General features: G+C 39.5%; 1 protein-coding gene across 2 annotated transcripts; it reads right to left on the bottom strand.

Moving 5' to 3' along the window:
- Positions 1–373: 373 nt before the first annotated feature.
- Positions 374–9,959, bottom strand: LOC137099062 (inactive pancreatic lipase-related protein 1-like). 2 transcript variants are annotated; one of them, XM_067475833.1, is made up of 12 exons: positions 9,808–9,959; positions 7,883–8,034; positions 7,178–7,297; positions 6,530–6,664; positions 5,939–6,047; positions 5,271–5,390; positions 4,952–5,068; positions 3,669–3,787; positions 2,325–2,454; positions 2,044–2,158; positions 1,496–1,663; positions 374–497 (listed from the first exon to the last, which is right to left on the bottom strand). In XM_067475833.1, the coding sequence occupies exons 1-12, from the start codon at positions 9,851–9,853 to the stop codon at positions 428–430; spliced, it is 1,401 nt and encodes a 466-aa protein (XP_067331934.1). In that variant the 5' UTR covers positions 9,854–9,959; the 3' UTR covers positions 374–427. The 2 variants fall into 2 exon arrangements, with proteins under 2 accessions (XP_067331934.1, XP_067331935.1); XM_067475834.1 differs by lacking the exon at positions 7,178–7,297.
- Positions 9,960–22,399: the final 12,440 nt, after the last annotated feature.

Here is a 22,399-nt window from a genome sequence, read left to right as displayed (position 1 = left end):
TTTAGATTGAGGCCAATAAACATCCACTTTTTGTTTCATAACTCTTAGAATTAAATGGGTTTCTCCTGGTCGATAAAGGCTAAGATGTAACAAGTACTTGGCGCTTGCCAGTCATCGTGATGTTGATCCTGGAGGAAGACACGCAGCGCTAACATACCCATTATGTCGGCCAGATGTTTGGGTTTAAATGTTCTTAACCTCTCAGGTCAATACAAACCTGGATGAAATGAAACTTTCATTTACAAGATTCACAAGTAAATCACTGCTTCCTTCCGTCCCCTCTCTAATCTGTTTGGCTGAGCCCATCAGGCCCCTTCACTTTCCAATCACTGTGTAATGTTGCTTCATCCTACACAACAGCACAGAGGATCAATTCAGTGCCAAATCTTTATTGAAAGACCTTGAGGAATATGTTTATTGTGACTGGTTATTCTTGGCATGGAAGCACAGATTGGATTGTATTTTCTGAAACATTCTCTGTACCACAGAAGAGGAAACTGTGAAGAAAGCAAAGGAGACAATAAGAGACAAAGGGGACAGTACAGAAATGAATTAAGCTTTAACCTGTGTGAAGGTGTCTGAACAGCAGTCTGTCATTACTGTTGATGTGAGTGAGCTGACAAGCCTACAAACAATATCCAGTCTAATACATACATGTGAAAATGCATAGCTTTGTCCAGTTATTCTAAAAGTGGAAAAATGAAATCTGCCTTTTATTTTTTTGATTGATGATTTGTGAGGGTATGACTCAAGTGGGGTCGACCACATACCATGTGACGTCCCCCTGACCCCACTACCATGCCTGTCTTGGCCACTGGAGGGCAGTAGGGGCAGTCCTATACTGCCCTCTAGTGGGCACATCTAGTCATGCCATGTTCTGTGGCAGTGGCAGACACACAAACAGCTTCTAAGCTCTGCTCTTTACACATATGATCATATCATAAAACATATGACACATATAAATATTTGGTTGTCTCTGCTAATGCTCCTAACACTAGAGCTTCATTCCCATTTTTTGATGCTTCATGTAATCACTGGGAGGTGTGTTTCAAACATCAGCACACACACAAATACACGTGCACGCACACACGCACACATACAAACTGTTAGAATTAACACACACTAATGAAACATACTGGAAATATGAAATAAATTAACAAGAAAGCAAGAGATATAATTTACTCTATAATATAAAATGGGATGTTCAGAGTAATAAACGCAAGTTTTACATTTACAAAAATATTTTTGTGCCATTTGGGTCCAATCTTTTTTAATGGGTGGTTTATTTAAACTTCAATAACTTTTTTGTTCCTTTGAGCAGGATTAACACTAACCACAGTTATTATGTTTCTCTCTATTCAAGTAAAGGAAATAAATGCTTTTTTCACAGTACCTTCATCTGGATTATTAGGCGATAAAGTGACTGGTTTGTAACGTGATATTAGTGTGTGGGTTTGCTCGACTCACATTAAGGTGTGGGAACGGAAAAACTTACACCTTATTGTCTTTTCCTCTCTGCAGTTCAACCTTAGATGCTCCATACTTGGGTTTCAGGGGGTTGAGGATGTAGTTGTCCCACCGGAACTTCACCTCCTTCACATCACCCACGTCGACCTCAGCATCAATCAGCCCCTCATAGGTCCGTTTAGGTACCAGCGAACCTCTAGACAAATACCACAATAAAACATTCTAAACTACATGTTTGGGATATTAGTTCAAAAAAAGAGATCCCATAGTAGTTAATGCCCAAAACTAAATTTCAAATGTACTTGTAGTTGAATATAGTTGTAAGCATGTTTGTCCAAAACTTCTGTCGACTATATTTCGTCTATCAATTCCAGGCTGTTTGAATATGCAGATTAACAAATAGTAGCTACTGCTTCTGCTCCTGGCAAACAAAGCTGAGATACTGTAGTGAGTTTCTGTGACTGTGATCTAGTGGGACATGGCCTGATCAGACAACTGGAGATACAGTTGTCCGAGACCTCAGGCCTGTTTCATCAAGAGAAGCATATTAGAACAGAACAAACAAAATGTTGGTACTTAAAAAACTGATGCTCCTGAGTGCTGCCTTTGTTTCCAGTAAATGCCACAAAAATGAAGCCTCTGTTATTCCAGCTGGGACCATCAAGGGTTATTGTCACTCTGTAGCTGTAACCTATAGACAGAAACAAATAGATGATATTTTTATGACTCGAAAGAGTTGGAGAAGGCTTCCAGTCATTGAGAGACATCAGCTGTTATTCCTGAACTATGAAACAAACTGGTGATGAAGGATTTTCAAACATTCAGTGTGTAAGGCAGAGTGTGAGTGAGCCACTTACGGCCAAAGGGTGTTGAAGCTCCTGTGTTGAGGAAGTAGTTTTCCTTTGAAATGCCATCAGTGACAGTGTACTTGTCGGCAGAGTGGCCCATCAGAGGACATTGGCTGTTTCCACATGGGAAACACAGTCCCTGTTAAGACACACATACAACAAGGTGTCAGCCCTGTGATGAAGTGGAGGAGGCTTGAAAGTTTCCGCGTAACCCTTCTGTAAAATGTTGCAGGTTGCCACCTTATAAACATGCAGGCAGAGAATGGTGCTGGTTTCACAGTAAGTTACTGTGTGAGAACAGCCAGACTTTGCGGCTGCAGCGATACAACCAGGGAGCGTTTATGAGGTTAACGACAAAAAGGTGCTGTCATCTCTCACCATGAGCATAGTTGGATGAGGTCATGGTTGGCACTTCGCAGGCCCCCTTTGATCGGGACGTGTCCAAACAGGGATAAACTGTCATTAACACCAACAGCTGCAAAGACAAGTCTCCCGTGGAAGATATGAGGGAAGCCCATTTACACTGCCCATCGCCACAACAAAAACTCAATCGTGCCCAGTCGTCTTTTAAAAACCAAAGACATTTTTCACAGCCATATCAGTGACATTCAGCAGCAACAGGTGGCAAACCCGTGCACACACTGGGGTGGTGGACAGTCTCTCCTCTCCAGCGCTAGTGCTGTCGGAGCCCATCTGATAGGCCTGAGTCGTTTTTGAAAATTGAGTATAAGCTGGCACAAAGTGTCCTCTGCTGAATTCAGGACCTTTTATACAAATCCCAGCAATGAATGGCTCTGTAGCTGATCTTTCTTCCACTTCTTTCACTTTTAATCTTATTTCATATCGACGCAGTTATTTTATTGCTGTTTAACATTGACTTAGTGTTCTTCTCCTTTTTTGTTAAGAAATCTAAATTGTCCTTAAAGTGTGCGACAGTATGAGAATCAGGCCACACGTCAAAGTGTCCTTCAGCAAGACACTGAACCTCAACCTAGTTGCAAGTGAGTGTAGTCCAGCTGCATAGCAGCTCCTCCATTGGTTTGTGAGTGCGAATGGTTGAATAAGAAGCAGTGTAAAGCGCTTTGAGTGCAGAGCATTTAGCATTTACCATGTGCTGTAGTCTCAGCCTGAAGCTTTTCTGGGATATAACCAGCATTTCTACACATTTGACTCCACAGAACAATGGCCCATTCTACCATTACTTCATTAACAGTATCTCTTCAACGCATCTTAAATTTCGACATAAAGGTTATTTAGGAGAAGGATGTGCATGATTAAGGAGGTGACTGAAACAATATTCCTTTGCACGTTCTTCAATTCATGTAACAGAGATTAACACTTGCAGAGACTTACAGCAGCAAAACTGTCCTTGTCAGAGCAGGGAAATCCCACAAAGCCTTTGGGTTTACCGATGCTCTCACTGTAGTACTGATAGGCTCGGACGTGGTTGCAGGCATCAAACTTCTTGGTACCTGCCAAATGATTGGGTCAGATGATGACAGGCAGCAGGAGAAGAGGTAAAAAAGAACATTGTGCTAAAGGTTGTCGAGGTAACGAGACATGATTTGCTATGAGAGTTAAACAGTGATGTGTGGACTCTCTTCTGCCTGAGAATGTGAGAACTACAGTTAAACTATCAGGAATCAGCTTGCAGTAACTTAAAACAAGAGCACTGATATGCACAGTTTTAGGACGATGTTTGATGACAGTCAACACTGGTAAGACAACAAGGAGAATGTTTGAGACGGAGACCTAGAGACACTGTGTTGGTTAGAGACAGAAAGGTCATGATTTCTGTTGTATACAGCACAAACAGCAGGCAGCCCAAGACCTCCAGTTATGCAGCTCTGGCTTCCCCCCTCCCTCTCTTATCTGTAGGATCAAAAGGGACATATTCAGCTGTGCTGCCCCCCCACCCCCCCGCCCCCCCTACCCTCCACCCAGGCACGGCACCAATGCTGCCACTTGAGCCTTGCTACTCAGCAGCGCATTTCAAAAGAAGGCCGTCCTCATCCATTTTTGAAAATATTTCCTCAGATACGTCCAGCAGAAATAACTCTGCCTGGGGTTTCTTTATGATTTTTCCATTGGGACAACTCCAATATTCCACAAGGGGCACTGCATTGGAAATTGCATGAGTCACTGTGATATGTATAAGAAAACTGTCTGTGACTGAAGACTTGTATGTACAGAGCAGAGTAGAGTCGTAAATAAAGGTCGTAACCTCTGCTTTCAAAGTTTTTGGATACATTTTGATTTATTTCACCAGGATTCTATTGTGAATGACTCCTTCTCATGTTTTCTGAATTCATTTACATTGTCTGTCAAACAAGGTTTGTAAATTCATTTGAAGACACCAATCAATTACCTATTTTCTGAGATGTAATGAATGAAGATAATACAATTCGTAATAACTGCCGTATGCAAAGTCATGTTGGATGCAACAAATGGTAAAATCCTTTCCAGTTTCTAGCAGGAGCCTATGCAGTTTTCACTGAACCAGCAATGAGGGAAAGTACTCGTAATATCATTACTGCCTTGACTGAATGTGTGCGATGTGTTTTTGACTAAAGAAATAACAAGATGTGATCCACGCATTTCCACTAGGTCTATTCAGGTGTGTTAGTGTTTCTCACTTTCCCAAATAGCATCCAGGTCAGTAGGTTGGCCTTTATTGGCAGAGCAGCCTGGCATCAGTTCTCCTCCATTGGGATAAAAGTCAATGTGGCCCACAGGCTGTGACATCCCCAGACCTATGAGGATGGAAACGCAAACCTCTCATTGAAGAAGTTTTTTTGTTTGTTTGTTTTTTTAATTTGACCAAAGTTTGATGAAGATGTTCAAACTACTTGCAGGTAAAGTATTAAACTTATCTGAACAAGAGCTTTTCAAAAGTGCATTGATGGAATAATTCACATTTTTATCTCCTTCATTGTGATCGACAGGAAAATATACCAAGTTTAGAGTTGAAAGGAAGCCCATCAGTGTGAATTACATCAACAAATGTAGCGTCACTGGTGTCTAGTCGAACAGTGGAGTTAGTGTCCTGAAAGTAGGGTTCAGTTGGGTCCAGGCCTTAGCAGAAAGAGAATGAGGTTAAATAATGTAAAAATCAATGGAAGGATTTCAGCAGAAATGTGATTACACCCAGCATTTCACACATTAAGCCCACGGCAACATAAACCTGCTTTACTCTAAATAGGAACTAATGGCTGCTTAGTTTTGTGAGTAAATATACTTGCAGTATGTGGATACTGCGTGCAGTAAAAAGGTATTTGTATGAAACAGACCAGGTAGTGGCACATTAAGTAAATGAGTGTTATACTGTATAGAAAGTGGCTTTGGGTGTAGTGAGTATTTCGTGTATCGGTGTCACAGTGGAATTACACCACTAAACAATGATGGATCTGACGGGGGGGCTGGGCTGCATGTCACGCTACAGCGGTGGGTTCTGCTTTGGCAGAACCTATGTGAGGTTCTATGCCCTACATTTAACACATGAGTGGAATTCACAATCACTGACAATGCATTTAGCTTTTAGATAAGTCAGAATCAAAAATGTACAACACTGATGTTTTCTTTCTACCCCACAGTGAGAAACATCAGCCAACAGACCCATTCACCTGTGACGCGTGCAAGGCCAGTTATCCTGCTGCCAGCATCTCCTGCAATGTGAGCTCCAATGCTGTGTCCAATTATATGGAACTTCTCAGCCGTTTGCTTGTAGTTGCCCTGCATCATCCAACATGAATGTTAGAGTCAAAGACACTGAGTAAACGTACAATGTGTCCTTCAACAACTGTATCTATGAGAATGTTCTTTCAGCTTCCAGTTGTTTCTGTCTCTGCCCTTCAGCCCTGCGTGTTGCGTAATTTTGCGTTTATTTTTGGCCCCTCTGATTACACTTCTCTTCAGCTGTTTGGAAGCAGAAATATAAAATGTTTCACATATGACCAAACATGCAAAGTCAGTGGCTCAGAATTTTGAAAGTAGACAGTAAACTGCTCTAGTAATTGTAAATTATGACCATACTCCTTTAAGAGAATCTCAGAAACAGAGAACATACTTAGAATGTACAGAACAAATGTGTCTTTCTGTGACTATTACACAGGTGGAGATGAATTTAGAAGCTATGAAGGCAACTTTCTAAGCCATTGTCTCTTTTGGTAGGTGTGACCCACATCTTCCGTGCACTAGAATCTGACAGTGTTTACCATGAGGAATGTGATCATGGATGCCACCTCTGCAGCTACCACCCGGGCATTATTAGCAGCCTGGGCATATCGAGTCTTCGCACCTTTCTTCCACTCTACAGCGATGCAGTTCACATTCTCAGACTTCACCATGACCTGGGAACAACAATGGAGTCAACACAAATTTGAAGGAACTGAGCATCAAAACAGCCAGTTCATCCCACTTTCAGATTCTTACTTAGGGCCTGTGTTTTACTTACTTATACTTACTTATTTGGGTGTTAAACCCAAAATGCTGGCGATAAGTTGTCTAGAATCCCACTAGATGAAATGAACATTCTATATTTTGTTTAGTTTTTATGGTGAACTGACCCTTTAAGACTAACATTGTTTTCATGTATCGAAGGCAACAATGGGGCAGTAACACTGTGTTTAAGGATCCTCCCAGCAAAAACACAGACCTGATTAGATTTCTTGTATAATGTGGGACCTCAACTTAGAATTAAGCGCAAGGCCTTTTTTAAGTTTCTTTTACTTGTGTCCTGCCCACATAGAGCTTTTTCTTAAGCAAAATTCTGCATCGTACACATCAAATTTCATTCAATGTACAAATTGTCGTTTACTTGTCACTGAGGTTTCGGGAGCATTTTGCAGCCAGTGTGTTAATACCTTACACATCTCCTGTGGCCAGTCCTCATCTCCTTTGAGCAAATAACCAGGAATGACAAACCGAGTTTTTCTCACGCCGTTGTAGTTTGATGCCTGGATGCTTTGGTCAGTCTTGATCTCCTGGTTTCCAATAGAAAATAATGATGTGTACACAGAGCTGACAAAACAGGTTTTTATACTTCAAGTCGGTCAAATTCCCTTAAGAACAATTGAGGCGTAAGGAAGTAAAACAAAGTTTTAAGTGTTTGTTTCTACACTTCAGCTGAACTTAGACACTTAAAGACCCCATGAGATGGAGAAACTGAGGGTGGACCAACACCTCTCCACATCACAAACCGACCACAGTATGTGAGGGCTCGTGCCTGCAAGTGGGATGTGGTTGTCTGAAACACAAGAGCCCCTCAGGACACAGTTCTGGCTGCTCCCAGTGAACCAATACTCACTTTAATATACATTCCTATTGTAAAACTGTACAGTAACATCAACCCCAGTGCAATTGCTTGTGTGTTTGTTGATTGAATACTTATTTTCACTGTATATTTACTTTTTGCTGTTTAATCCTGTACAGAAATTCTTGCTGTACATTTGCACATTTTTTTCTGCTAATGTCACATGGAAATGTTCCCACTGTGGGTCGAAAAAAGCTTTATCTCACCCTAAAATCGATTTTTTTTGTTTTATCTGCCAATGACGCTTCTTTCTTACCTGGTAGTAGCGATTCTTTTGGGTGAAAAGGAGGAAGCGGGTGCCAATCTCACTGGGGTGACTGGGCAGGATGGATGCTGGTCTCTGGGCAGTGCCCCCCCAAGGAGGCAGATCACTGTAGCAGCCAAGCCCATCAAAACACACCTCTGCTGCTGTAACATGGAGACGACACCACCAGGATAAATCGCTGTTCTTTGGAAATGATAAATGGTAAATGTTCTGCACTTATATAGAGCTTTTCTACCTATTTGCACTCACAGGTAGAAGAGCTGCTTCTTATTCACCCCTTCACACTCACACACACACACACACACACACACACACACACACACACACACACACTCACGGGGGAGCTGCTATGCAGCTGGCCAACACTCACCAGGAGCAACTAAGTTGGGGTTCAGAGTCTTGCTCATGGACACTTCGACATGTGACCAGAGGAGAACTGCGACATTGGTGGACAACCGCTCTACCTTCCTGCACCACAGTCGATCCAAACTCAAATATACTTTTCCTATAACTTCAGGATGTTTTGAAGCTTTTTTAGATTTAAAAAAATATGAACATGCATCTAATCTGCTTCTGATCAAATGAAGTAAACAAATTTAACATAATTAATATGTTATATATATTCATTACCTCAAGCATTTTTCTCCTTTGTAAATCAGACACATCAGCTCAGCTCAGTTCATTATTTTTGTATGCAAAAAAATTACTTCCACACATTTAAGGACCAAAGAATAAGGCTGCAAACAGTTTCTCTTTTTGATTGGAGACATGACAGGTTGCGTGATTGACACCGTGAACACATGTTCATTCACATCGCATTTGTCCAAATCCAAGGTTTTCTTCTATTCAGTACTGATTTGACAACCTTTCCACAACTAATTTCATTTTTAATGGGAAGAAATACTTTGTGGCGAGACTGGTAATTTGCTACACTCAGACCTTGTGGTTAGAAGGTAAAGTGATTTGTACATCCAAGGTTGCAGTGTGAACCAAGAAAGCATTTAATTTGTCCATATCTAAAGTTGCCAGTTATAACTTTTTAGTTAATTTATGAAACTTATAAATAAATCACACCATCAAATACAATGCAGCTTGATAGGTAATATCTACATTTGCATGCAGCATCCAGTTTTTTTTTTTTTTTTCAGACCTTTCTCGTATTAATTTGAACATGACAAAGGTCAAACCAATATGACATTTACATGGTGCATATTAAATCTGGGCATTCATATTGCTGCTGTCATGATTCTATTATTCATATCCACCATAAATATCATAAATCTCCATTATCTGCGTAAACTCAGTGGTTCAGGATGGACTCTTCACTCCTTGGTGTCTACATTGCTCCTGTCAGACTGACAAACATTACATCATAAATCATCACATTTTTGGTGGATTGACTCAGTTCATCTTTCCACTGGAGCCCTGCTGCTACAGCATAGTAACAGTATAATCAGGTTTCAGATTGCTGTTTACAGTATATATTCAAAGCATAACTCTGATACTCCAAAAACTAAAATGTGCACGTTAAAGGACTCAGAGACAAACCCCACAAAGACCAAACGTTAGTTTGAAGAAATTATATCATCTAAATTCTGTTCTACCACCCACAAGAAAAAAATTTGATTTCCAGAAATATGATCTGAACTGCTGGTTTGTCTTTACAAACTCCTGCTGTGCAGCCAAATCGACAAAATTATCTGAATCATAGCAGTGTCTATACCTTCAGAATAGATTTGAATTTATTGAAAGGTGCAGTCATCAAATTGTGCTTTTGTCTGTAAACATCATATAATTTCAACGAAGAGCTGAAATAAAATACTTCTAATTCTAATATGCTGATTTAACCAAAAGGTAAAACTGGTTTAGGTGGAATTAAGGTATATAAAGGAGAGAAAAAGTTAAAGTTATCTTACCATATGATGCACCAGTTAGGAAGCAGATCAGACCCAAATGCCACATCTGTAAAATGTGTTGAACTGAATGTTTGTTTGTAGAGAAATGTAACACAGGCAGCAATTGAACCAAGCTGTGTACTTACCCTGAGGCCAGACAGGAAGATAGAGAACTAACTCTGCAACACCTTAAATATAGCTAGTTGGCCACGTGGGAGTGGGAACAGCACAGATGACAGAAAAACTCACATATTAGATCAACAACTAGTCACTTATTAGTTTCATGTGGGCTTCACTACACTGTTGTTATTATTCAGGAATTGAATAACAGACTTCTTCAGGCAACTGCACATTTATACTGCTAGTTTATTCAATATCAGCAAGTGGGAGAAATTATTCACAGTAGAACACAACACAGCCCACAGCCACCACTGGGGTTAGTAACACTGCATCTTACTACTGTGCTTTTACTGGACCAGCATGAAGTCAATCAGCACACAGAAAATAATACAACTACACCCTGCAAAAAGGTGTATTTTCAGATCGTAGCACATCATATACAACTGATATACACAGCACAGTTTTATTGAGTATCATCATATGAGATGTTGGCTACAGTCTGTATTTATTCTGGTTGTTGTCCACACAGGAATAATGATGAGGTTCCACAGTAGGAGAAGAGTTAGTCACCCCACGAAAACGCTGGTAGACAAAAAAGTCATTTGATTTTTCTTATTTCTTGTATTATATATATATGTTTAACACATATATTATGTCATATGTGTGTGTGTGTGTGTGTGTGTGTGTGTATAAAAATATATATATTTATGTCCAATAGATGGCATTAGATAGCAAGTAAATGTTGCAGTGTCTGCCTGTCTTTTTGTGGCAGCCTTCCCCTGTCCAGCCAAAACAAACAACACACACACACACACACACACACACACACACACGGACAGATGGGCAGATGGATAGATAGAGATACAGACAACTATGCAAACAAACAGATCAATAGACAAAACTTCTTCTTTGAAAACCCTATTTTCTAGAAATGTCTCTACACAGATTTTACACAGTGCACAGAAACCTTGTGTTTTCTCTTAAATTGTTTCTCAATTTTTTTTCTCTTAATTGTAATTTGATGAGCACTGCTAAATAGGTTGAAACCTTAATACTCCTGTGTTGATTGAGGACATAATGAAAATGAAATAAAATAACAACTAAAAAAGTTGAACCTTGATAAAGGTTCATTGACTGAAAAGTGTCAGAAACCTCACAGCTTCTCCAAACAGACAAACAGACTCATCAGCTCGCTCTCGGTGAATTCTCCTCCTGTACTATGCTCTGTTTGCAAAGACGATTACTGTGGACATCATCATGTACAGTGTGTTACACTTTTTCTTTCTGTCTATTCCTAAGTAAGGAGGAAACTGCCATGCAATTGTTGTATCTGGAGAATACAACACTTTACACACTTTCAACAGCCTCAGCACTGCGTTTAATTCATTATTAGATTCAATTGTTATTTTCCCCAAAATGTAAATAAACCCACTCACTGTTTTAGTCAAACTCTAGACTCCTTACATACGGCATCAATACTGATACTTTTAACAGTGTTTCCTCATAATTCTCTTTGGTCTGTTTTTCTAATAAAATTTGAATTTACAATAATGGACTGTACAGCAGTTATGGATGTAGTGAGAGAGGAGATGAAGGTAGTTGGTGTGAGTGAAGAGGATGCAGAGGACACATGATTCACTGTGGAGACCCCTGAAACGAAACAGCCCAAAGGAAAAGAAGAAGACTTTAGATATTGTCTAAGTTCATCCCAAATTCTCATGTATAAAGGAGAATGTCAACTTTTTTGCCATTTTTGTGGCCAATTTCTGTGAGATGACTTTTCTCATGTACTATCATCTTATTCTTAAAATAATTGGTGAAGCTACTTTAAGCAGCTCAGAAACACTACGCCAACTCACATCGGGTAAACAGCCAGACAGGGGCCAATCTTTGCCAGATGATGCAGTGTGATCATCAGGTTTTCTCTGTGAAGTGTGTTGGGATGTGGACCAGGGTTAATCTCATGTGAAAACAATTCTGCCTGCCCTCTGCTCTGCTGGGTTCCTGGATAAATACTGGCCAATTAGAGGTGTCTGGGATGGGTTTTAGACAAAGACTGCAGCCGGTGGGAGTCTGACCGTGTGTGTGTGTGTGTGTGTGTGTCTGAGTGTGCATGTGTGTGTGTGTGTGTGTGGGGGGGATTCCTTGTTCTTGTTACCTAGTTAGGGTCAAAAAACTTTTTTTTTTATTGGGTTGGGACATTTTGGTGAAGTGAGAATGTTGAGGGTTGCTTGAGATTCGAGAGTTGAGCCTTGGGGTTTAGTTTAGGATACGAGTTACACCACCATTAGTTGTGATGGGGTTATGGATTATGACAATAAGAGTCCTAACTTCTTGAACTGAATTGAATATGTCAATAGACACTGGATCCTGAAACCAGTCGCAGTGCAGACTTAAACCTACAATGAACATACACAAATATATGATTAGCTTATATATTAGGCCTCTGTTCCATTAGCTTCCATTGTTGGTTCCAAACAATAAAAACAATTTGCACCCTGTAGTTTTCCTTCATTACCACAAACATGTACATTGTAGTTTATGTTGACACAGCCCCCTGTACTATCCTGCTGCCACAAATACTGACAGACCTTTAATCTTTCTATTTCAACCTCTTTTCAATTGGTCTTTATGTGTAACTTGTGCAGATGGTATTTTTATTTATTAAATTTAACAAAATTCAAATCTATACAAGAAATATGAAAAGATTCAATCAGAAAAGTACTGGACATATCAAGCGCCTCACTTCAAACTGTGGCATTAAGGATATTTTAAAATAATAACCAAAACACTTATAACAAACAAAATATAATCAAGCTGACACACAATTAACAGAGATATTACTTATTCCTATGAAACAATAGCTGTGAGTTTTGAAGAGTTGTGAAAAACAATAGCTGTTTTTCCAGTTGGATGCATTGGCCCCTTTTTTTTTAAATGACCAGAGTTATTACTCACTGGTAAAAGGAGACGTCCTCCTGATGGAAACTTGCTGCTTGTGAATTCACTGCATTGTAAAAATGATTCCTTCTTAAAGCAGCTGACAGCACATATCAAAAAGTTCAATTTAATCAATCAATCAACATTAGTGTTACTGTACCCTGTTGCCCCTTAGGACGACATTTGTTTACTTTGTACCTGCTAAATGACTAAATGTTTTTTATTCAAAGTGGATTCAGTGCAAGGCTTCCTCTGTTTTTCAGAGGAAACATACATTGCTCAGTACATCCACAGTCTGATCCATGAGCACTAATCAGTTCCACTGGAGCAGTTGGCGTTAAAGGCCTCGCTCAAGAAAACCACATTGTTGTTGAAGGGGAAGGAAAAGATGCTGTTTTCACCAGACTTTCACCCTTTTAGGATGGGAATTGAACCAGTGAGCTTCCAGCCACATGCTCCTTTCTCTAACCTTCAGGTTAGCACTTACCCAGGGTTTGCGAACACTTTGGCTGATTTGGAGTTTGCCAACTAGTTGCCTCAGTGCTAACAAAAACCGTGAACCCAAGCATTGTTGAACATAGCATCAGTTTACTTAAGTAGATTCGATATATTTAAAACTGAACTTTGCACTAAATTCTCTAAATGTTAAATGTGTTTAACATCACTAACTGGCACTAAAACTGACACTAGCAGAATTAATTCAAGGACCTCGTATTCTGACATCAACTATATATGATATTTAGATATAAAGTAAATAATTCCAGAGAAGAATTAACTGTACTTTGTTCAAACTTCACCAAAACCAGTTTTATTTCTTCTCTATTTGCTGTTTTATTTTTTAAACAACTTTAGATACAAAATATCACGAGATTTAACACATCTGTTTTAACTGTGAATTCTACAGTATATCAATATTATTAACTCAAAATTTGAATTTGCTTATACTTGAGACAATGAACTCATAATTATTATGAAGATTTTGCCCAACATTTTTGTATGAAGAAGACTTTGATACAACTGGGGCGAATGTGGCGCAGGAGGTAGGGCGGCTTGAGACACCAGTCCCACAGTTGTTGGTTCGATCTCCAGTTCCTCTGGTCACATGTCGAAGTGTCCTTGAGTAAGACACTGAACCGCAACTTAGTTGCTCCCGGTGAGTGTTGGCCAGCTGCATAGCAGCTCCCCCATCGGTGTGTGAGTGTGTGTGTGTGTGTGTGTGAATGGGTGAATGAGAAGCAGTGTAAAGTGCTTTGAGTGCCAATAGGTAGAAAATTGCTATATAAGTGCAGAACATTTACAATATACTCGCACATGTACAAAGATCTAGACATTTTAAAAGTTCAAAACATGACAAAACTACATGTAAAAGCAGAACCCAGGTAAAATAGAAGCCAACACCACAGGGTGTCTGCCTGTGTACCTCTGTGTGCATGGCTTGGATATTGGATTCCATTATTAGGGTGGGGGGGATTCTAAGGCAAACAGGATATTACATGGTAGACAGCACAAGCTGGAAGGGCTGCAGGCAAGGACAGAAAAGCCTGCTAGCTTGTATCTGCTGTGGCTTATTGTAGGAATGTTCATCTTCCTAATGTAATACAGTTAGAGCGAGAGCGGGACCACAGACTGAAGTGGGCCTCGAGTATACGAGGAGGAACACGTGAAAAAAAGTGAAAATAGAAAACACACAATGTGCGTGTGCGTGTGTGCGTGTGCAATTTAACCAAATACTTTGGTTCATGTTTCACAAGAGTCTAAATTAAAGGTTTAGATGAGTTCGACTCCAGGTTCACCACTTTGTGTGTGTTTATGGTCCAAATGCCCCGAGGAAAATAAAGCACACAACACACACCCACCATTGTCTCTTTTATGGCTCTACACCAACTTCAAACAGATATGTTGCTTTGTTGAGATATCAAACATGAATTACATTCAGCTGTGTTCAAAGGGTTGATTCACCCAAATTACAAAGAAATATATTTCTTCACCTCTGTCTATTCATACAGATATTTAGATATTTGCTTCCAGCTTCTAGTTTGTGGTGCTCATGGCACTGAAAAGCAACAGTAAAAGAAATATCCTTCATTTGGAGATTATGAAATTCACGTACAGAGCTGGAACCTTGCTTTTCAAAAAGAATAGAAGAAGGTGGAAGCAGCAAGCCTGGCTCTGTCCAAACCTTCCAGTAAACAGTTTAGAAAAACCAACTCAAAGAAGACTGGCACAACTGGAATCATGAAAAACAGCACGAAAGACAGTTAGTCAAAATTTAAAGCCTTTTCAGATATGAAAATGGTTACATGTTTTTGTTTAAGAAATTCTGAATAGAAAACTTCACCAAAAAAGGCCAAATTGTCTAAATGTAAGTGATCACATGCAGGGTTGGAAACAGGAACTGCTACAAAATGCCTTTGTGACAAATTTGCAAACACATGTTGAATTTAATAGTTTCTCTCCTTATCAAACAAGTGACTAGATGTTATTATTTAGTTTATTCAAAAATACAGGTACTATGCAAAACTAAACTTTTTTTTCAAATTGAAAGTATTTCTGGCAAAATCAGGCAAAAAAAGTCAGGTTTTTGCACAAATTTCAAAACAAACCAACTTCACAACTCATTCTTAAGTCAAACAGTGCCGTGTGAAATCTAACACTTTCTTCATGTTCCCGTGTTTAGCAACTGTTAACATGAAACAAGAAATTTAAACAAAATCACTCTATTAATTACCTCATAACACATTTACACAGTGATACTAAACATAATACTACTAATCTCTTTTTGTCATGGTCCTGATTAACATATTCATATTCATATTTCTAGTAACATTTGTAGGAGAGAATAAAGACGCATACATTTCTTTTTTCATTTTATTCTTTGCTCTGGATCAAACCCAAACAAGGTATGTTCCACAAACTGTGCCATCACTGGATGTCAGCTGCAGGACATGAGTCGCTGGGTGGGTTCATGCATTTACTTTGAGGTAAAGAGCACTTTGCATGTTAGAGTTAGACTGTAATACTAGGCCAATAACAAAAAAGTAGTTCCACTAGTTTCTGTTAATTCTGTGCAATTTCTCCTTTTCCCATCAGTCTCTTTAATATACTGATGATTTTTGTCAATATAATATACTGTATTTAATATAATAACCAGATCACTGCACATATTATACACTAAGTAAGTGAGTGAGTGAGTGAGTAAGTAGTTCTTCTACAAGTCATGGCATGAACAAATAAATAGGTTTTGAGTTAAGATTTTGACAACGTGATCAAGTTCAACCCAAACCAAGAGCTTTTCTTAAATTTGACCAAGTATATTTTTTAGGCACAAAAATGACGAAAACTGCATTTTCCTTCCTATGCACTTAAATCTATTGTATCTTAAAGAAAAAAACAAAAATCTTCCTTTCTGCATCTCATGAAATGTAAACACTTTTCTGATGGGACTTTGCTTTCATGTTTGCCTTGTGCCTCACTTGTAAGTCGCTTTGGATAAAAGCATCTGCTAAATGACCAAATGTAAAATTGCCTTTGAAAATGTATTTTCAGTTTCAGCCGTGACTGTGTCCAGAGTGTTAGACCTAAAACCAAGTGACACAATGGAGCAGATGTTTGTGCAGGAAGCCTAGACTCCTTCAAAGTACGGTATCTTCGAGATTTTCAACCTCCATGTGCTTTACTTTAAAAGGCTGTAAGAGATGCAAGGAAACGTGAAGTAAAGAAAGTAACCTCACACAATAGGTAGATTTTTTTATTCTTGTTTTTCCTCAGTTAACACAAAACATTTGCATTCAGACCATTTTAATTGTACTTTAGTGACACGTGAAAATACATAACATTCCAAACTACACACTCACTAAAATATCCCATCGAACTTGGTAAGTCATCAATCATACAATCCAACTACGTTATACAAACATACATGTACTGTAATATGATTAAATCGGTGCCTGTTCTCCCTTCCTGTCCCAGTCATTAAACAGTGCAGTCAGTATTTCCACAGCAGCTGGTCCAGTGGATCTATGGACTAACTAGAAGTATCACCAACCAAACCCCTTTGATTTGACAATTAAGGACATTCACTTGAGTAGTGTACTGAACTACAATTGAACATTACTGCTATTTCATACTTTGATTTCTCTATATTTCAGTGCCATATATTATAATTTTACTCATCAGACTAAATCACTTACACACTCTAAATAAAGAATAATTTATTTCTGTTACCTGACGTATTTTTTGAGCTAATACGTTTTTGCTTTTGCTAAAGCTTCAAATTGCAGGACTGTAACTTGGGGCGACTGTGGCGCAGGAGGTAGAGCGTCCACCATTCCCCCAGTTGCTTGTTTGATCCCTGGCTCCTCCAGTCACATGTTGAAGTGTCCTTGACCAAGACCCTGAACCCCAACTTAGTTGCTCCCGGTGAGTGTTGGCCAGCTGCATAGCAGCTCCCCCATCAGTGTGTGAGTGCGAAAGAGTGAATGAGAAACAGTGTAAAGCACTTTGAGTAGCAGTAGGTAGAAAAGCATTATATAAGTACAGACCATTTATTTACTTAGAAAGAAAAAAAACAAAGCTAAGTGAAGAGTGAGGTAGGTCAACTATTTCTCCTAAACATTTAATTTCTGTACAGCTTAAGTGCAAAAGCCAATATGTTTTTCTGAGAAAAAAAATCACATCTATAAATAGTAGAAGTAAAAACATGTAATAATGATAATACCAATAATGATGGTGGCATTTAATGTAAATAAGTGAGGAAAGAAAGTAAGGTACAAATATGTTGAACATATCAATAAAATGTTACTAAACAACATACAGTATGTTCGTCCCTCTTATCTTGCAGTAAAACATTAAAATGCATTTGTACAGTTCACAACAAAAACATTATAAGGCACATTACACAATGCAGTGTTGGAGAAGAAACCTCCAGCAGAACCAGCTCAGGGTGGGCAGCTATCTGCTTTGACCGACTGGGGTAGTGGAGACTGAAAAGACGAGAAGCAACAAGAAGAAGCAACAAACAAAACACTGGGTAGATTTGTAGGATCAGTAACTGCAAAATAAAAACTTATATTAGAATACAAATTAAAAATATCCAAAAATATCTATCTTGGAAACTGAGGAAACCAATGTTGTATCCTCCCCACCACCACCTGCCAATTTGCTTTCCATTAGTAAATGCACCACTTCATTAATTTCTCTAAAACTTAATTGTTTGCAGTTTAGTTGCATAAGCACATAAATTATTAGTGGACAGGGTTAAATCATCAGTCTATGTGGAAATATTTGTATGCAAATGGTATAAAATCCCTTTTTATTTTCAGTGAAGGCATTGGATAAACCTTGGAACAATCATAAATAGACAGTAGTTATAAATATAGAAATTGTAGAGCTATGTCCTGAGACTTGTAACAGGACTAGAAAAAGCTCCACAGCAAACGTTGCATTCATTTAGCACCATTGTGGACTGTGGGGCCAGAGTGTTTCGGTGGGGGAACCTGGCTCTTGGTAATCGAGCCAACAGCAGCCAGTTAAAAAACTGCCTCTTGCCTGGGGAGTGTTTTCCAGTGTACGTTCACCAAAATTTACTTTGGCAGGTTGAGCATCATCAGCTTCCTCAGAAAAGACGTCCTCTGCTGTGGCTTGTTTGTTAGGAAGGTGATGCTTCACTCCCATTGGAGGTCCTGGGTGAATGTGATGCTCAGGGAGCAGAAGGATCCAGGAATGTTTACTGGGGAACTGCACAGGGTGGTGGAGGTGGGTGATGATGCATCTTCCTGAAATCCAGGCATTGTCTACTTTTTTCTGAGTTGTTTTAACCACATCAGGTCACCAACTTGTCAATCTGCCACCAATTAGTGCAAAGAAGGTGGTGACGTCCAAAAACTTCCGGAGCTGATGTTTTTAAGAACCTGTGGCCTAATTGACAGAAGTGAATTTACAAAATGTAAATGAATTTGTCAGTTTTTTAATATAGTGTTTACTGTGTTGAGCCTTTCTGTGCTTGAACAATATGGAAAAAAATAAAATCTGATGCAGTATTGTAAAGGAAAAAATCTAATTTGAAGGTGAAATTTCCATTGTTTTTGTTTTTTTCTTTCACTGGAGAAAGAAAACAGTACAAATGCTGTGTCATTATGAGTAATTCAGCAGATCATCTCCAAAAAGTGCAGGTGCAGAGAACATCAGGGTTTGATCTCTGGTAAAATCTCTATGGCATGTTGGGATATTAACAGCTGGTTTTTTTTTTGTATTTTCATGTCTTTTGCATTAGTGGTTGGCTAAAACATTGTAAAGGTTTGACCACAATTTGTGCTGTTTGAGGGGAAATATTTGCTCGTTGTTATTGTTCGGTTGGTGTCGGAGCATTTTCCAAACAAAATGTGTTATTTGGCCGCGAGCTTCTGTTCCAGCCTCTGTTTTCACTGACTTCAGTGTGAACACAAGTGTGTAAGCAAACGAAAAACTGTAAAATCCTTTATCCCTCAAAAGTAAATATTTACATCAGTGCCGTCAAAATGTCTTTCTGTCCATTTGTCATTGTTTACAAACAGATAACAGAGTATTAGTAAGTATTTTTGTTGTAAACCAAGACAATGATGAAATGAAGAAACCTGCTCTTTGCATCTGTGGTGGGAGATGCAAAACAACAGTCACTGTCAGAAATTGTAACGTTGCTGTGGTCCAGCTATATATGCTGGCAAACCTTCATGACCTTCATGACCTAAAATAGCTCAGGACCTGAGCTAAATGCTTGATCATTGGTTAAAATGCTTCACCAACTATACATGTTCATCCATTTTGCATGTGCCAACTTATGCAATGAATGTAGTTTTTTGGGGGGGAGGTAAGACTATTCAATGGAGAACCAGCACAAAACATTTGATCAACATTACACGAGAAACTGGAAATATAGGACAATAATTAGGTAATTATTTGCGTGAATGTGACAAAGCATTTGCAATTTGAAAGAATAAATGACTGAAACTGCTAATGTTATGTGAAAAAGTGATTTGATAATGTGGAGGTTCAACAGGCATTTTTGAGATTTTCATTTCTGATCTGAGAAATGTACCAAAACAAGAAGAGAGAGCTGAACATGAAAGATGGGGGTCGGGAGGCTGCAGCAGGAGAAGCGTCATCCAAACCTCCTCAGCACTAACAGTGAAGAACTCAGCCCACTGCCGGAACACTTCAGGGAACAGCCGCCTGCAGGAGTGGAATGAAGCCTTTGGCACCAGGCCGGAATGCTTAGCCCCCATGCAGCTCACACGGAATGGGTGAAGGTCATCCCCAAAGTTGTAGCAGGAGGGGAAGTCGATGCAGATGCGTCTCTTTCGCTACAATATTGCTCTTGTGATGGCTGAAGGGTAGAAAGGGAAGATGCTGTGTGAACAAGTGCATAATACTGAGTATGTGGAAGTGATTGAAGAAACTTGTTGGATTTTCCCTCGGTCATCCAAACATCCAAACGTCTGACAATCTGAGGAGGACAACAGAATCATCCTCCGATTGAGCCGATGGTCCTGTGGGAAGATGGATGCAAGGAGGCCTCGGAGAGGAAGGCCGCAAAGTAGCAGACCCTAGTCCAACAATCTTGGGATAAAGACTGCCAGGCCTGGTTCCAGTTTCCAGTTGAGGTTGGCTGCAGAGGTTTCTTGGCACAGACAGTGTAGAAGATGCTTACAGCCCAGGGAATAATGGGAAAGCAGCTGCTTGCAGGTTGGAGGAGGCAACAGAAAGAGCCTGTTGTTAACTCTGAAACAGGAGCCAGGAGATGATGGGCAGTGACTGGCCATCACTGCTGAATTACCCACTGGAGGGCAGTTTCACTGAGAGCGGTTGCCTCTCTTTTTCAGGACCACCCATTCACACAGCTACATGCATTCATTAGATTAAGGGTCTTGCTCAACCGCATCACAGTGGTGTTGACAAGGCAGATGCAAGCCCTTCACTTCAGCAGATTCCGTGTTGCCGGTCCAGTGGGCTGAACATATGACCTTCTATCCTTTAAACTATATCTAATCTTGCTTTGGCCAAAGTTCGCTTTGGTGTAGGCAGGTCTGACTAAAGAATTATAATCACATCTCCACCATCTTTGCCTCGATTTTTTTTTTGGCTTTCGGCTTTATCCCGTGAGTTCAGGGTCGCCGCACCAGATCATTTTCTGCATGTTGATTTGGCAGTTTTTACACCGGATGCCCTTCCTGACGCAACCCTCCCCTATTTCTACCGGGCTTGGACCGACACTGCACAGCTGGGGAGGGGGGAACGGGCTGTTAGGGGTTCACTGTCTTGCCTAGAGACACATAGACATATCGCAGGAACCGGGAATCGAACCACTGACCCTGTAGTCCGTGGACAGCTGCCTGTACAAACTGTGTGACAGCCGCCCCTCTATGTGATTTTAATAAATATGTGATGCTGTGTTGACAGTCTCTCTTGTCTCATCTCATCTGGTGATTTTGCTTTATATTTACTGTCTTTTTTCTGTGTTTTTATGGTTTTTGTCTCATGTCAATCTAAACTTTTTCACCACTTTAATATTATATGTCACAAAGATAAATTTGTGCCTTCACACCTATGAAACTTTTTTCCCTTAATCTTTGCTTGCAATTAATTCCGGAGATTTATCCCACTTTAAATAGGCTGAGCAAACACCTCATAAAAAGTATCACCAAAAGTCACTTTGTTTAGTTAATAACTTTGAAAAGCTCGTATCAGCCAGGTCTAATTTTTTCTAATCCTCTACCAGGAGCAAACAGTAAGAAGAGCCTCCTAAATTACACTATTGCTCTGTATTTCCAACAGTAATTGCCATGAAGGTGTTTTCTGCTTCACATCTAATCATATTTATTAAATTCCTCATTTTCGTTTTGTCCACCTCCAATCAGTGAGGATAATAAAATGAAAAGAAATGTAGTCAAATTACCAAATCTTTATGAAAGTAGGACATTCCTTGCCATAGATCAGCACCAGTGGACAACAGAACTGACCTCTTCTGGATGTATAGCAACTAATATATTTAAAAATGCAAACAAATAGCACCAAAAAAATAATCCAGCATAATTAGTCACAGTTAAGTCAAAGCACATCACATAATTGTCACTGCAGAGATTCACAAATGTAAAACTCGCTTTGTCAAATGTTTATGGTAAATCTTTGCTGTAGATCAACTTAAGTATAACTCACTAAAATATGGGCCATTCTGTTAATGTTGTTGTTGTTTATGTGTTTATGTCCGGTAAGAGATGAAAGAACGTTTGTTGGACTCAAGAATGTTTGTGTCTTTTGTGTAGTCGAATATTCTTCCATATCATGTTTCAAATATCATCTTAAATCTCTTTCTCTCTTTCTGTCTGTGTATAAAACACATTGCATTGGTGTAAAAGTTTGCATCCAGAAATTCCTGTTGTACCAGCTCAGTTTGCATTAACTAGGTTTTGGTTTTACACTTTTTATTATTGCACTTTTGGACGTGTTTCACTTTTTGCAGTGCTTTTACGTTACGTGATGAGGCTGACAGCACCGTGAAGCCCACTGGAAATATTTGAAA

The sequence above is a fragment of the Channa argus genome, chromosome 1 (assembly GCF_033026475.1).
Source record: "Channa argus isolate prfri chromosome 1, Channa argus male v1.0, whole genome shotgun sequence".
NCBI lineage: Eukaryota > Metazoa > Chordata > Actinopteri > Anabantiformes > Channidae > Channa > Channa argus.
This window is presented reverse-complemented; position numbering and strand designations above follow the sequence as displayed.